The sequence below is a fragment of the Dromiciops gliroides genome, chromosome 3 (genome assembly GCF_019393635.1).
Source record: "Dromiciops gliroides isolate mDroGli1 chromosome 3, mDroGli1.pri, whole genome shotgun sequence".
Lineage (NCBI taxonomy): Eukaryota > Metazoa > Chordata > Mammalia > Microbiotheria > Microbiotheriidae > Dromiciops > Dromiciops gliroides.
The window spans coordinates 503,422,704-503,435,202 of NC_057863.1; the positions used below are offsets into that span (position 1 = coordinate 503,422,704).

Consider the following 12,499-nt stretch of genomic DNA (forward strand, 5'->3'; position numbering starts at 1 on the left):
GGGTTGATGTGTGGATGCTGGTAATCAGCCAGGAAAATTTCCTACAAAATTGAGCTTAACACAACTTTAAAATAGCTTTGTCAATAATCAAATCAAACAATGAAAGTTCTCAAAAACATGTCTAAGGGAATTCAGAATCTTAGTTGTTACACATGAAACATATAATAAAACAAAAATTGAAACATTCTTTAAAATTATAATATTACTATAGTCCCCCCTTATGGAGGGTAATTGAGAAGACAATTGCTGTGATATTAATTTTTTTAAAATAATTTTTATCTTTGTTTTATCACTTTTTGCATCATCTGCCTAATTATCCTCATGCCATTATGAGAAATTAAAAAAATCTAATATAATTGGTAACAGGTGTCAAGGCCAAATTCAACACTGTATTTATCATGACACCTGAGATAATTATGGGGGTTACCATAAAAGAACAGAGAAATGATGGGATATGAGCATTCCCACACTTGAGCAATATGTACTGCCCATACAGTATGCCAGGCTTAAAATAGGTGGATGGAATATATGTCCATGCCACCGAACATATTGGAGGAAACTGAGTCAGACTTAATCAGATCCATGGGATTAAGATGTCCATGGCATCAGGCATATAGGAGGGAGCATAGAAGCCAGGTGTAAAAGTGATATGGGTGGGATGAACACTTCCAGCCATCTGTACAATATTGTGGGGAAAAATAAAATAAAATATTAAACCAAGAGAATCCAACCTCAACATTTGTCAAAAGCCGTTCCCTCGGCCATACCTTGACTTCATGCATGTCTCCCCTCATGTGACAGTTCAGTGTCTGCTCTTGCATGTATTCCTCTTGTGATTGGATGGCACCTTGGCCAACTGGCATCTGATAACTCAGAATAAAGGTAATTAGTGTCTTAAATGATAAGTTCCCATAATCCAAGTCTCATATGGATTTAAAAATTGAGGATAATAAATGATTGCAAAAAATGCGAATACATCTTGACTCAGAACACAATATATAATTATGCAACAATTTCAAATAATACCCCTTTTTTTTAACTAGTATACAATTACTTTTTTGAAAAATCTGAACATATTTAAATACAAGTTAAAGCACAACACAATCTCAAAGAAAACTTTTACAAATGTTCCCCTCTTTTTTTTTTTTTTGGAATATGCTTATCAAAAATAATACTTCTAGAATCAATTTACACTTGCCATGGCAAACAATTTGCCAGGGAAATGCTTTAAAGAGTTTGATCAAATAATCAGTTGAGAAAAAAAAACAAAAACAAACAACTCAGAATATGGGAGCACAATACTCCTAGAATTAACATTGTATAATAAAATCAAAACCATCTTGCAATGTTTCAAAATTAGATAGACAAATGAATAGAAGAAAATACACATGGAACAATAAAATACAGTGAAATTCAAACTAAGGAAATCTAAATGAATATGAACTTAATATCAATAAGAGTATTATAAAATATAAACTTGATCACATGACTATAAAAAGCTTTTACAAATATTCTCCTTGTTTTAGAAACTAAGTATAAGACACAATCTCAAAAGCATGAAAATCTCTATGAAAATAAACCCATACCATTAATTTCAAAATGTATATATAATAGCACAGAAATCCTATGTAACCTCTGAACTGATACTATTACTCTGAGTGAATTCAGAACACTTTTGATTCCGATATCTAAAATCCCCAATACTCATATCAATACCTTGCTGTTTACTTCTACATTTCTGTAAAATATATATACTTCCATGGCAAAAGAAGCGGAGTCTTGAACTATGGTGATGATTGTCATTCTCATTCAGCTTAAGTTTTTCTTCTTTAACCCCTCTATATTGTCTGTCAGTCTTTTCACCATACAAATGCTTTATAAGATTACTAATTAAAGACAAAAGCAGGTTAGCAAAATTATGAACAAAACGAGTATATCTGGAATTTAAAGGGTTTTCTAAGGTTGTCTCAGAAGCACAGCCAGGCTGGGGAAGGGCTGAGCCTGAAGCTGCAAATGTAGTTAGAAAAAGGTGAGCATGCGCATCAGATCTCTGGACTTCCCAGGCAGGGGAAGCTATGGGCTTGGCCATAGGAGGAGTAGAGGGTGGGGTCTGGAGAGGAGGGGAGGGACCAGAGCAATTTGAATCAGACTTGATTTTGAACTCAGGCCTGGATTCCTCTTCCCCCACTTTGCCTCCAGGTGCTAGGGGATTAAAAGCTTCTAGAGGGTGGGTCATTGCCTCCAGGCATGCAAAATTAGAGCAACAATTAGTGTTAGAACTGGGAAAAGTTGCAGGAATCTCTTCAGGTTTCTCTGAAAAAGCATGGTTGGGAGAGTGGGAGATATTTCCTTGTGTGAGTATGTTGCTGGCTCTTCTAACAAAAATAAAAAGAAAAATAGAAAATCCACAAAAACAAAGCATTAACATGATCTTATCTCCCATTTGTCTGGTTAAACAGACTAAAATCAAAAATAGGATAATTAGGGAGTTTAAAAGGTCCATTGGAAAAAATTTAAAGGGAAAACACAGCCAATGCGCCAGTACTTAGCAGTTTAAAGGGAAAGGGAGGGGAAATTTCTTACCCAACCAGAAGATCAGAAGAAGACTGAGGGTTAGCTTTCCTCTTCGTGGTCAGCCATCTGTTAAGGGCTAAAATTCTAGCTAGTCTGTCTAAAATATCTAATGAGTGGTCGCCAATAAATTATAAGCTTTAGCAAGAGTTAGACTTTTAAGCATTTATTAAGGAGAATAAGAATTTGGTAAAGAGAGAGAGAAAAGCCTAGATTCCTATCTATTAAAGGGAGAGCACATTTCTAGCTCCGCTCTCCACCAGAGTCCAGAGGAAAGAGCCCGAGACTGAGCGCCAGTCTCTTCCTTCATCCTCCCACTAGCCCGCGTCACTTCCTGACTCCTGGTCTTGCCCTCAAAGACCTTCCCTTCATGGGCAGAACTCCTCTACAGTAAGTATCCAGCAGGTGGCGTTATTCCAATCGTTACACCGCCCCCCACATCCACCCCAGGGAAAAATGGGAATGTGGCCTCATCTCCCTGCCAATGAAAACCTCCTTTGTACTGCAGATGGATCGAGGGGAATTCCAGCAGGACTCAGTCCTGAAGCAGCTGGAGGTGCTCAAGGAAGAGGAGAAGGAATTTCAGAACCTAAAGGTAAAAAGTAAATGTCCTGAAGGCTGTTAGGGGAACTGGCAGAGATAGAGGGCAATAATATTACAGATGGGCCCCAGGTTCCAACATCCAGCTGATGCAACCCCATCAACACGCAAGGAGAGCTCAAATGGTCACTGGACAAGAGAGATGGCAGAAGGCTATCCTAGGGACAAGACCTCACTCAAGTGATGCCATCGTACCCTAACACACATTAACTCGAAGCACGGCTCCTTGCAGCAACTCCCCGGGGTACTCATCTTTCAGTGTCCAGGATGATTATTCCGTTTTTACATCATTCACGTAATTCAGGTCAACAAGCATTTGTTCAGCATGGACTACCCACAAAGTAGCCATGCCAACATGCCCAATGCCCTTGATGCCCTAGACTCCAGCGCCCCTCCAGTCAATCCCCTCCTCACAGTGTCTCTGGAAAACCAGCCCCTCTCTTCTTTTAACACCTATACCCAGGTGAATCACACTGAGTTGACCCACCCAGGAAAAAATGCCAGGTTAGGTTTTCTCCATCCCAGTACAATCACATTTTTATTTTTCCCTGTCTAGGACCCCACCAATGGCTACTACAGTGTCAACACCTTCAAGGAGCACCACTCCACTCCCACCATCTCCCTCTCTAGCTGCCAGCCTGACCTTCGCCCTGCCGGAAAACAACGAGTTCCCACAGGCATGTCCTTCACCAACATCTACAGCACCCTGAGTGGCCAGAGTCGACTCTACGACTACGGGCAGAGGTTTGTGCTGGGCATGGGCAGCTCATCCATTGAGTTGTGCGAGCGTGAGTTCCAGAGAGGATCGCTCAGCGACAGCAGCTCCTTCCTAGACACTCAGTGCGACAGCAGCGTCAGCAGCAGTGGCAAGCAGGACGGCTACGTGCAGTTTGACAAGGCCAGCAAGGCCTCTGCCTCTTCCTCCCACCACTCCCAGTCCTCCTCCCAGAACTCGGACCCCAGCCGACCCCTGCAGCGGAGGATGCAGACTCACGTCTGAAGGACCCAACCCCATGGGAAAGGAATGGGGAGGGAGAATAGGGCACCCTGATGTCCAAGGGGACTGTGGGGACTGTGGAGGGGACCCCAGGACTAGCTGATCCCTAGGACAGCATCATGCCCCCACCATCATCCCACTTCAAAGCTCTGATCAAGCACAAACCTCTCTCCCTGCCCATGGCATGGGAAATATGGACAAAGAGCATAGCTAAAGGCATAGAGCCCAATGCTGGACAACCTCCTGCCCCCAGCCCATTTCCCAGGGACCCCAGCTCTGCTGCCTTCCCTTCCCACGGGTACTGGTAGTAGCTACCACTTTGCTTTAATGAAATTGCTGTCCACTCTTGGGGCTCTATCCCCCAGGTGCCCATACTTCCCCACTCCCCGTTTCTGTGCCCTTCTGCAGACTTGGAGAAATCAACAATCTCTTCCTAACACTGATTCACCCCAGGTACCCATATCTTTCCCTGCTGTTCATAGCTACTACTTTGGAGACTGGGAAGCCAATAGTAGCCCTGAGTGGGATGCACCCCCTCCCAACCAACTTGGTAGGGACCCCTCCCCCATTTCTGTTTGGTGTTTTGTGTCCATATATTGCAGTTCTGTCTTTGGACTCAACAGCCCTGGATTCCGAGGCAGGGGCTGAGCCACTTGGAGGCTGATGGTACTGAGAGGGAGGAGATGGATGGAGAATCTGTGCACTGAAAGTAGCCCCTGCCGAAACCCACCCCTCCTTCTGTAACACAGAACCTCTCTATGCTCCCCACTGCTTTGTGTACCCCCATAGCACAACTGGAGTTAATATAAGAGGTGTGAGAGTTTCTCTGGTCAGGATTCTTTCCATGGAAAGGTGGGGCAGAGTAGTGTGAAAATGATCACATTATTACAAAGGAAACTGATTTGGGAAAAGAGTCAGGATGCTGAGTGAGTGGACAGGAAGAGGTGGGCATGGAATATTACTTAGTCTCTTCCACTCTATGGGATGGTAGTACAGCCTGATGTTTACCCCCACTTGGTTCAGTGGGATAGTCCCCTGCTCATTCTCCATTCTTCCCAAGATCCTCAGCAGCTGGTCCATGAGAAGTGATGCCAAGAGCTTCTCTGGAAACAGTGTATGTTCTTCTACCCTGCACATATCTTGGGGACAGTGGAGCTGGGGAGAGGAGAAAGTAGCAGCCTCACAAGAACATGGGGCAACTCAGAGAAACAAGGAGAGCTCCAGGATCCATAAGAGGAAGCTTCCTCCCCACCCCAGTAATCAGATCATGGAACACCCAGTATCCTGGTCCCCAGGCCTTTGTTTCAGGGACAATACTGAGGGACCGGAAGGGAACGGAAACAGTCAGTTGATAAACATTAAGCACCTACTGTGTGCCAGCCACTCTGCTAAGTGCTGAGGATCCAAAGAAAGGCAGATGTCCCTTATCTCAAGGAGTTCACACCCTTATGGGAGAGACACATGCAAGCAATTATGTTCAAACAAGATAAACTGGAAATAATCTACAGAGGCTTCCTGTAGAAGGTGGGATTTGACTTGAAGGAAGTCAGGAGGCAGAAATGAGGAGGGAGAAACAGAGGTGTCCAGCCCTGTTAGGCTATTCATCAGCCACATCTCCCAGCTGTCTCACAATCTGTTTACCCATCAGCTCTTCTAATCTAGAGCAAACCCCACAAAAGGCTGGGCACAGAAGATGCATTGAGAAATTATTACCTCCCAACCAAGTTAGTGGGAAGCATGAGAGTGGGAAAGGGAAGAGCTAAATAAATGGGAGGGGGCCCAGTGGACAGTCCTGGATCACTCTTTGAGGGGGCCACCCACATCCATATTCCAATACAGTGGTAAACAAGAAGCATGCCTCCCCTCCTAAGCCACTCTATCTCACGTGGCAGATGAATGAAGCCTACTCCACAAGGACTGAGTTGCCTTGTGACCTCCAAAAGACAAGTCTGCCAGGAAACGAGGGTCTGTAACCACCACCCCCCACCAAGGCTACATTGGGGTCTTGTTGCCAGTCTAGTCACTAGGTTCAAGGCACTAGAGAGGTGTTAAACTCCCTTTCCCCAGGCTTACCACCGAGATAGTACATTGTGACTATTTCTACCATTTCTTTGTTTCCTAGAATAGTAGGCTTCCACAAATGTCATACTTTGTCATCCCTATGCTTCTCGGTCTCAGAGTTGGCTATACTTGAACAAGTACAGCAAAATCAGGGGGACAGATGATGCCTCTGTGCTCCTTGAGTGAAGAAAGACACATAGGCAGATAGGGAACAATATTCAATTGATGTCCTTATAGGTCCAAGGTTTCCTTCTGCTTTGTACTTCAGATCTATCTTGGGCTTCTCCAGAGCCCACTACCATTGCCACTACCACACCTGGCTTCTAGGGTCACTCTGCTCTCTCTCCCCCCACTACTATCAAACAGTACAGACAAACACTCTTTTCCCTTATTCCAGAAGAGACAACAGCCATATTTTTAAGGGCTTGGAAACAAAGGGAAATTAAAATTAAACTTATGAAAATATAGTATCGATCAATTTAGAGAGTATAGAAATCTAATCCTAAGAAACTTTAGTCTAATCCCACAGATGAACTTAAATGTCACAATCTAAGGGGTGTACCCTAACTCCATTTCCTATTCCTTGCTTCAACTCTATCTGAGGAATCTTTGATTGAGGCTGGCCCCTGTCTATCTGGCTCCCAAAGAGTCTTCCCTTGGGTGTTCAAGGGTTCAATGAACCTGCTAATACCTTTGTTGCCCTTCTCAAAGAGGATTCTATGACTACTGGAATCAATCGATCAACATTTATTGAGTACTTGCTATATGTCTGGCACTGTTTGAGGCATTAGAGATACAAAGACAGGGGCAGCTAGGTGGCGCAGTAGATAAAGCACTGGCCTTGGATTCAGGAGGACCTGACTTCAAATCCAGGCTCAGACACTGGACACTTACTAACTATGTGACCCTGGGCAAGTCACTTAACCCTCATTGCGCTGCAAAAAGCAAAAAAAGAGATACAAAGACAAAAATAAAACAGCCCCTGCCTTCAAGGAGCTTATATTCTATGGAGGGAGACAATGTGTACGTAAACAAACATATAAAAATAAGTACAAAATTAAAAGACAATTTTTATTTATATTTTTTATAAATTTAGGGAGTGGGTACTAGCAACGGGACAGGGAGTTTCAGAAAAAAAACTTTAAATAGAAGTTATCACTACAGTAAAGTTTTGAAGAAGATAAGATTCTAAGAGGTGAGAGATGGGAGCTCATGCTAGGCAAGGAGGATAGCCAACACAAAGGCATAATGGTTGGGTTATGTGTGAGGACAGGAAGGAAAAAATTTGGCTGGACCATAGAGTGCAAAAAGGGGAAGGTTGGAAAGGCAGATTGGGGACAGGCTGTGGATGGTTTTACCAGCTAAAAAGAGGAGCTTAAATCTGATCCATGAGGCAATAAGTAGTCACTGGAATTTGTTGAATAAGAAAGTGACATAGTCAGACGTGCTTTTTTTTAAAAAATCAATTTAGCAGCTCAGTGGAGAGTGGATTGGGGAACTAAGAGGATTGAGACAGGAAGAGATCAGTTAGGAGGCCATTTCAATAGTCCAAGCAAGAGGTGATAAGGACCTGGATGAGAGTGGTGGCCAAGTGTGTAAAGAGAAGAGGACAGATGTAAGAGATAGAGTAGAGGTAGAAATGGTGAGATATGGCAACCGATTGGCTATGTGGAGTGAGGGAGATTGAGAAATCTTCAAACCTGGGTAACTATAAGGATGGTGATGACCTTGACAGAAATAGAGAAGTTTAGAAAGGGAGTGGTTTGAGGGGGAAAGATAATGAGTTCTGTCTGGACATATTGAGTTTGAGATGCCAACAGAACATTCAGTTTGTAATATCCAATAGCAATTGGAGATGAACAACTTAAGCTCAGGAAAGCAACTATCTCGAAATATGTAGATTTGGGAACCATCTATGAGAACTGATGAAGTCACCAATTGAAAGAATGTGAAGAAATAAGAGGGCCCAGTACAAGCCTTGGGGCACATTCACAATAATGGGGTGTACTCTGTGTGAAGAACATGCAAATGAGACTGAAGAGGAAGTTTCAGACAGGTAGGAGAGTCAAAAGAGATTAATTGTCATGAAAACCAAGAGGGGATAGAGCCTTTTGAGAAGACAAGCATCAAATGCTGCTAAAAGAAAGATGAAGGCTGAGAAAAGGTCACCAGATTTAGATCTGATCACTGGTAACTTTGGAGAGAGCAGTTTCATATAAGTGAAGAGTTGGGAAGCCAGATTGCAGAGGGCTCAGAAGTAAATGAGAGGAAAGGAAGTGGAAACCATGTGTGTAAGGAATGTTTTATAGCAATTTAGCTATAAAAGGGAAGAGAGATATAGGATGATAGCTACTGGGGATGGTAGGACCTAAGTGACTTTTTTTTTTTGGAGGATTAATGAGATTTGGCCAAGTTGCCATTTAGGAGGACCTATCATTGACCTCGTGCTCATATTATTTTTTTGTGTGGGGGGCAATGAGGGTTAAGTGATTTGCCCAGGGTCACACAGCTAGTAAATCTCAAGTGTCTGAGGTAGGATTTGAACTCAGGTCCTCCTGAATCCAAGGCCAGTGCTTTATCCACTGCGCCACCTAGCTGCCCCCCCCCATCATTGACTTTGATCCATTTTTTCTGTCCAGAATTTATATGGAGCATTCTCTCTGGGCTAATTCTAGCTTTAAGTAAAGTTAGACTTAATTTACTTCTTTTTTCTTCTTTTTGAGAGGTAACATAATCATAGTGGAATGAGCACTGAACTTAAAGTACAAGGACCTCTGACTCCTAGTTCTGCTACTTACCACCGGTGTGTGACCTTGGCAACCTCTCTAGTCCTCACAGTTTCCTCATCTGTAAAATCAGGAACTAAATGATCTTTGAGGTCCCTTCCACTTCTAAATCTATTATCCTAAGTAGAAATTGGTTCTAGACTTCCCTTCCATTGGCACATTCCATTAAGTTCTAGTTTTGATTCCATTAAGTTCTGCTCAGAGCTGAGATTGGCAGAAGAGACACCTTCTGAATTCAGTGAGCATTCATGCCTTCCCTGGCCCAAGTCAGTTTTTCTTTGATGACTCCTCCTCAAAGGGCCTCTCTCAAAAGGAGATCTTCAAGTTTTTCAGTAGCATATAAACTTTATATAGTCATAACACAGATAATAATGCACATACCAATGATAAGAGTCTAGTTTCTTCACAAGGTCCTACACAAATGAAAACATCACTTTATGCCCATCCACTTAAGTCTCTTGGAGATTACTCGGTTACTACTTATGATAATAAGAGGAACTATCAAAAATCCTTGTTTTCACTTAGGATATCCAGAAGTACAGCAGCCCTCCTCACACTGTTTGTGGTATTTACCATAACGGAAATAGGATTGATTTTTCAAGGTGCTTTCCCAAATTCTTTCTATGCAATATGTCTTCAGTTAGAGTTACTATCACTAGGTAGGTGGAAAGTGATGTTTTGTTTTGTGCAGAGAAGATGAGCAATTAATTTCTTCTCTAGCTAGGTCCACCCTTAAATATGCCTTTATTAATATGTAACATAACTAAATCAACAAATCATCTACATTTATTGTTATATTTAAGCTAAAATGCCATTTGAAGTAAGATGTAAGGAAATAACATAGGTACACATTGGTACCTTTTCTCTAATATCCCCTTAACTGTATCAGACTTCATCAATATATTTTTTTAAGCTTTTCAATTCTCTTACCAAAGTTGCTTGTTGGATTTAAGGCTACTTCTTGAAGCTTGGGGTGGTAAAACTGCCTGAAAAGAATCACTAATAACACGACATCCTCTTTTGCCTGGTGTTCTTTTCTCATTAAATATAGTTTCTGTTAAGTCTTCAAACTCTTTTCCCTACAATCATACTTTTCCAGCTTTCCAAAGGTTTGAAACAGAAATTTAACCCAAAAAAGAAATAAAGAAAAAAATATTACATTATTCTTTCTCCTAGTCTGGATATGAATAACTGAAGGACTAAGTAGGGAACATCTATTTACTTCCCTTTCTACTTGCTAACTTTCACTTTTCCTCATCCTTTCTAAGGATTGTCTTTAGCATACAATGAGTTTTCACTGCTGCAGACCCAGTAATTTTATAGATTGCTTCTACTTAAACAGAATTTCCTTAAATACATCTTTTGGTCTTTTCCTCCTTTTTAAGCCATTTAAAGAAAGATCATAAATCATAGAATTTTATCCATTCAGTCTATCTATGTTTGTCTCCGTATTCTTTCTTCTGTATTCCCATATTCTCTTCTCTGAAACAATGAGCTCAAAGAACTCACATGGTTTCTCTCCCTAAGGGAAGGAGGATAAAAAAACATCCAACCCTGGGATTAGAATCTTGAGTTTCTGGATGGAAAGGAGAAAGGGAATACCCTATTCAGTAAAGCCAGAGTTTAGTTCCAATCTTCCTTAACCTGAGGCTTACCCTCTACAGCCCCCATATATGTTGTTAGCTCTGCCACTATCACACCAGGATCCCAAGAGTGGCTCAGATTCCCTTAGTTATCTTGACCTTGGGATTAACTTCTCCCAGAATTCAATCTAGACAAAATTAGTTGTTTGTGTTTTTTTAAAAAAGAAGTTTCCGGGGGCGGCTAGGTGGTGCAGTGGATAAAGCACCGGCCCTGGATTCAGGAGTACCTGAGTTCAAATCTGACATCAGACACTTGACACTTACTAGCTGTGTGACCCTGGGCAAGTCACTTAACCCCCATTGCCCTGCCAAAAAAAAAAAAAAAGTTTCTAAAGTAAATCAAAACAAAACAAAGGATTGAGAATTGTAGATCTAAGAAGCACCTAGCCCACATTCCTATTCTTGAATAACCTTCCCACTTCCCCATCCCCCAATCCCCTTTTTCAGTTCCTTAAGGATTTCTCTTCTTATTCCATCCATCAGTTCCCCCTCACAAGGAGAAGCAGAGGTAGGAGTTCTTCATATACCAGTCTCTTCTGACAATAGCATTTATGAAAGGCATTTCCTAAGGGACATATTAAGACATGAATAAACACAACATGCTGAGGCACTATTTACTCTCTCCTAGGGAAAAGGGCTATTTCACCAAAGGAAGTGCCATACAACTGAAAATATCCTTCTCTAACAACTACATTGCCTACACACACAAACACACACACACACACACACACACACACACACACACAAACACACAGAACAGTTGCTAGACTCAAGTTCAGATCACCATCCATGCTACCCTAACTGAAACCACAGGTTTAATTCTAGGAAGGTATAGGTAAGAAGCTAAGGGAAAGTCTTGACAAAACAAATAGACATTAACTTAGAAGAGTGGTTTCTCCAAGATCTTTCTGAGGTTCTCCCCTCTACCACTTTAGGAGCCTGAGTTGTGCTGACCCCCTCTCCCAGCCTTTGAAAATGAAGGTAGCTGATGGATAGAGCACCGGCCCTGGAGTCAGGAGGACCTGAGTTCAAATCTGACCTCAGACACTTGACACTTACTAGCTGTGTGATCCTGGGCAAATCGCTTAACCCCAATTGCCTCACCAATGGAGAAAGAAAGAAAAAGAAATATATACATATATGTGTGTATATTTTATATATATATATATATATATATATATATATATATGTGACTCATCCATATAGATGAGATCACCCAACCTGAAGACCATCCTCTAATTGCACAGGCAGGAGGTGCAGTGCAGGTGGTCTGGGCTGGAAAATCCTCTTATAATTAAGACAATTAAGAAGAACTTGTGAAAATGTTGCCTGTGAGTTTAAACATCGGTTTATGATATTGCTATCGGAAGCAGTGTTAATTGGAAGAAGACACCAAAGATGAAGCCACCCCAAAATGAACCTGGAACACAAATTTTGGAGAGACCCTTAAACACATATTTTAATTACAAAATGAAAAGAGCTCTCATTTGCCTGCTTTGTAGAGGCTACTTTGACTTGGGTAGCATTTAAACCTGTGGGAAAAGAAAAAAGGGAGAAACATTTTAAAAGGCTTGTTTCCCTAGACAAACAAGATCCAAAGTAATTAACCCTCAAGAAATGTAAATAAATTGATTTTCCATTTAGTAGTTGTTTATCAGTTTAGAAAATGCAAGTGAAATGTGTTGTATGTAAATACAGCATTTTACTACACCTAAGAATGAGAATCTCCCTTGCTGATTAGTGGAATTTTAAGTAGGTAGAGGTATCCCAGTAACCCACTAGATTGGGTTCTTGAGGTTCCTTCAAATTGTTGTACCTCAAGTATTGCAGGCCCTACATGA

General features: G+C 41.7%; 1 protein-coding gene across 3 annotated transcripts in view; it reads left to right on the top strand.

The window, feature by feature from the left end:
- The window catches only part of KIRREL3 (kirre like nephrin family adhesion molecule 3), a 781,754-nt gene extending 774,701 nt beyond the window's left edge, over nt 1–7,053 (top strand). For all 3 annotated transcript variants that reach the window (XM_043996444.1, XM_043996445.1, XM_043996443.1), the window contains 2 exons: nt 3,080–3,166; nt 3,728–7,053. In XM_043996444.1, the coding sequence (XP_043852379.1) occupies nt 3,080–3,166; nt 3,728–4,171 (531 nt within the window). In that variant the 3' untranslated portion in view covers nt 4,172–7,053. The remainder of the gene's footprint in view (nt 1–3,079; nt 3,167–3,727) is intronic.
- The last annotated feature ends 5,446 nt before the right edge of the window (nt 7,054–12,499 follow it).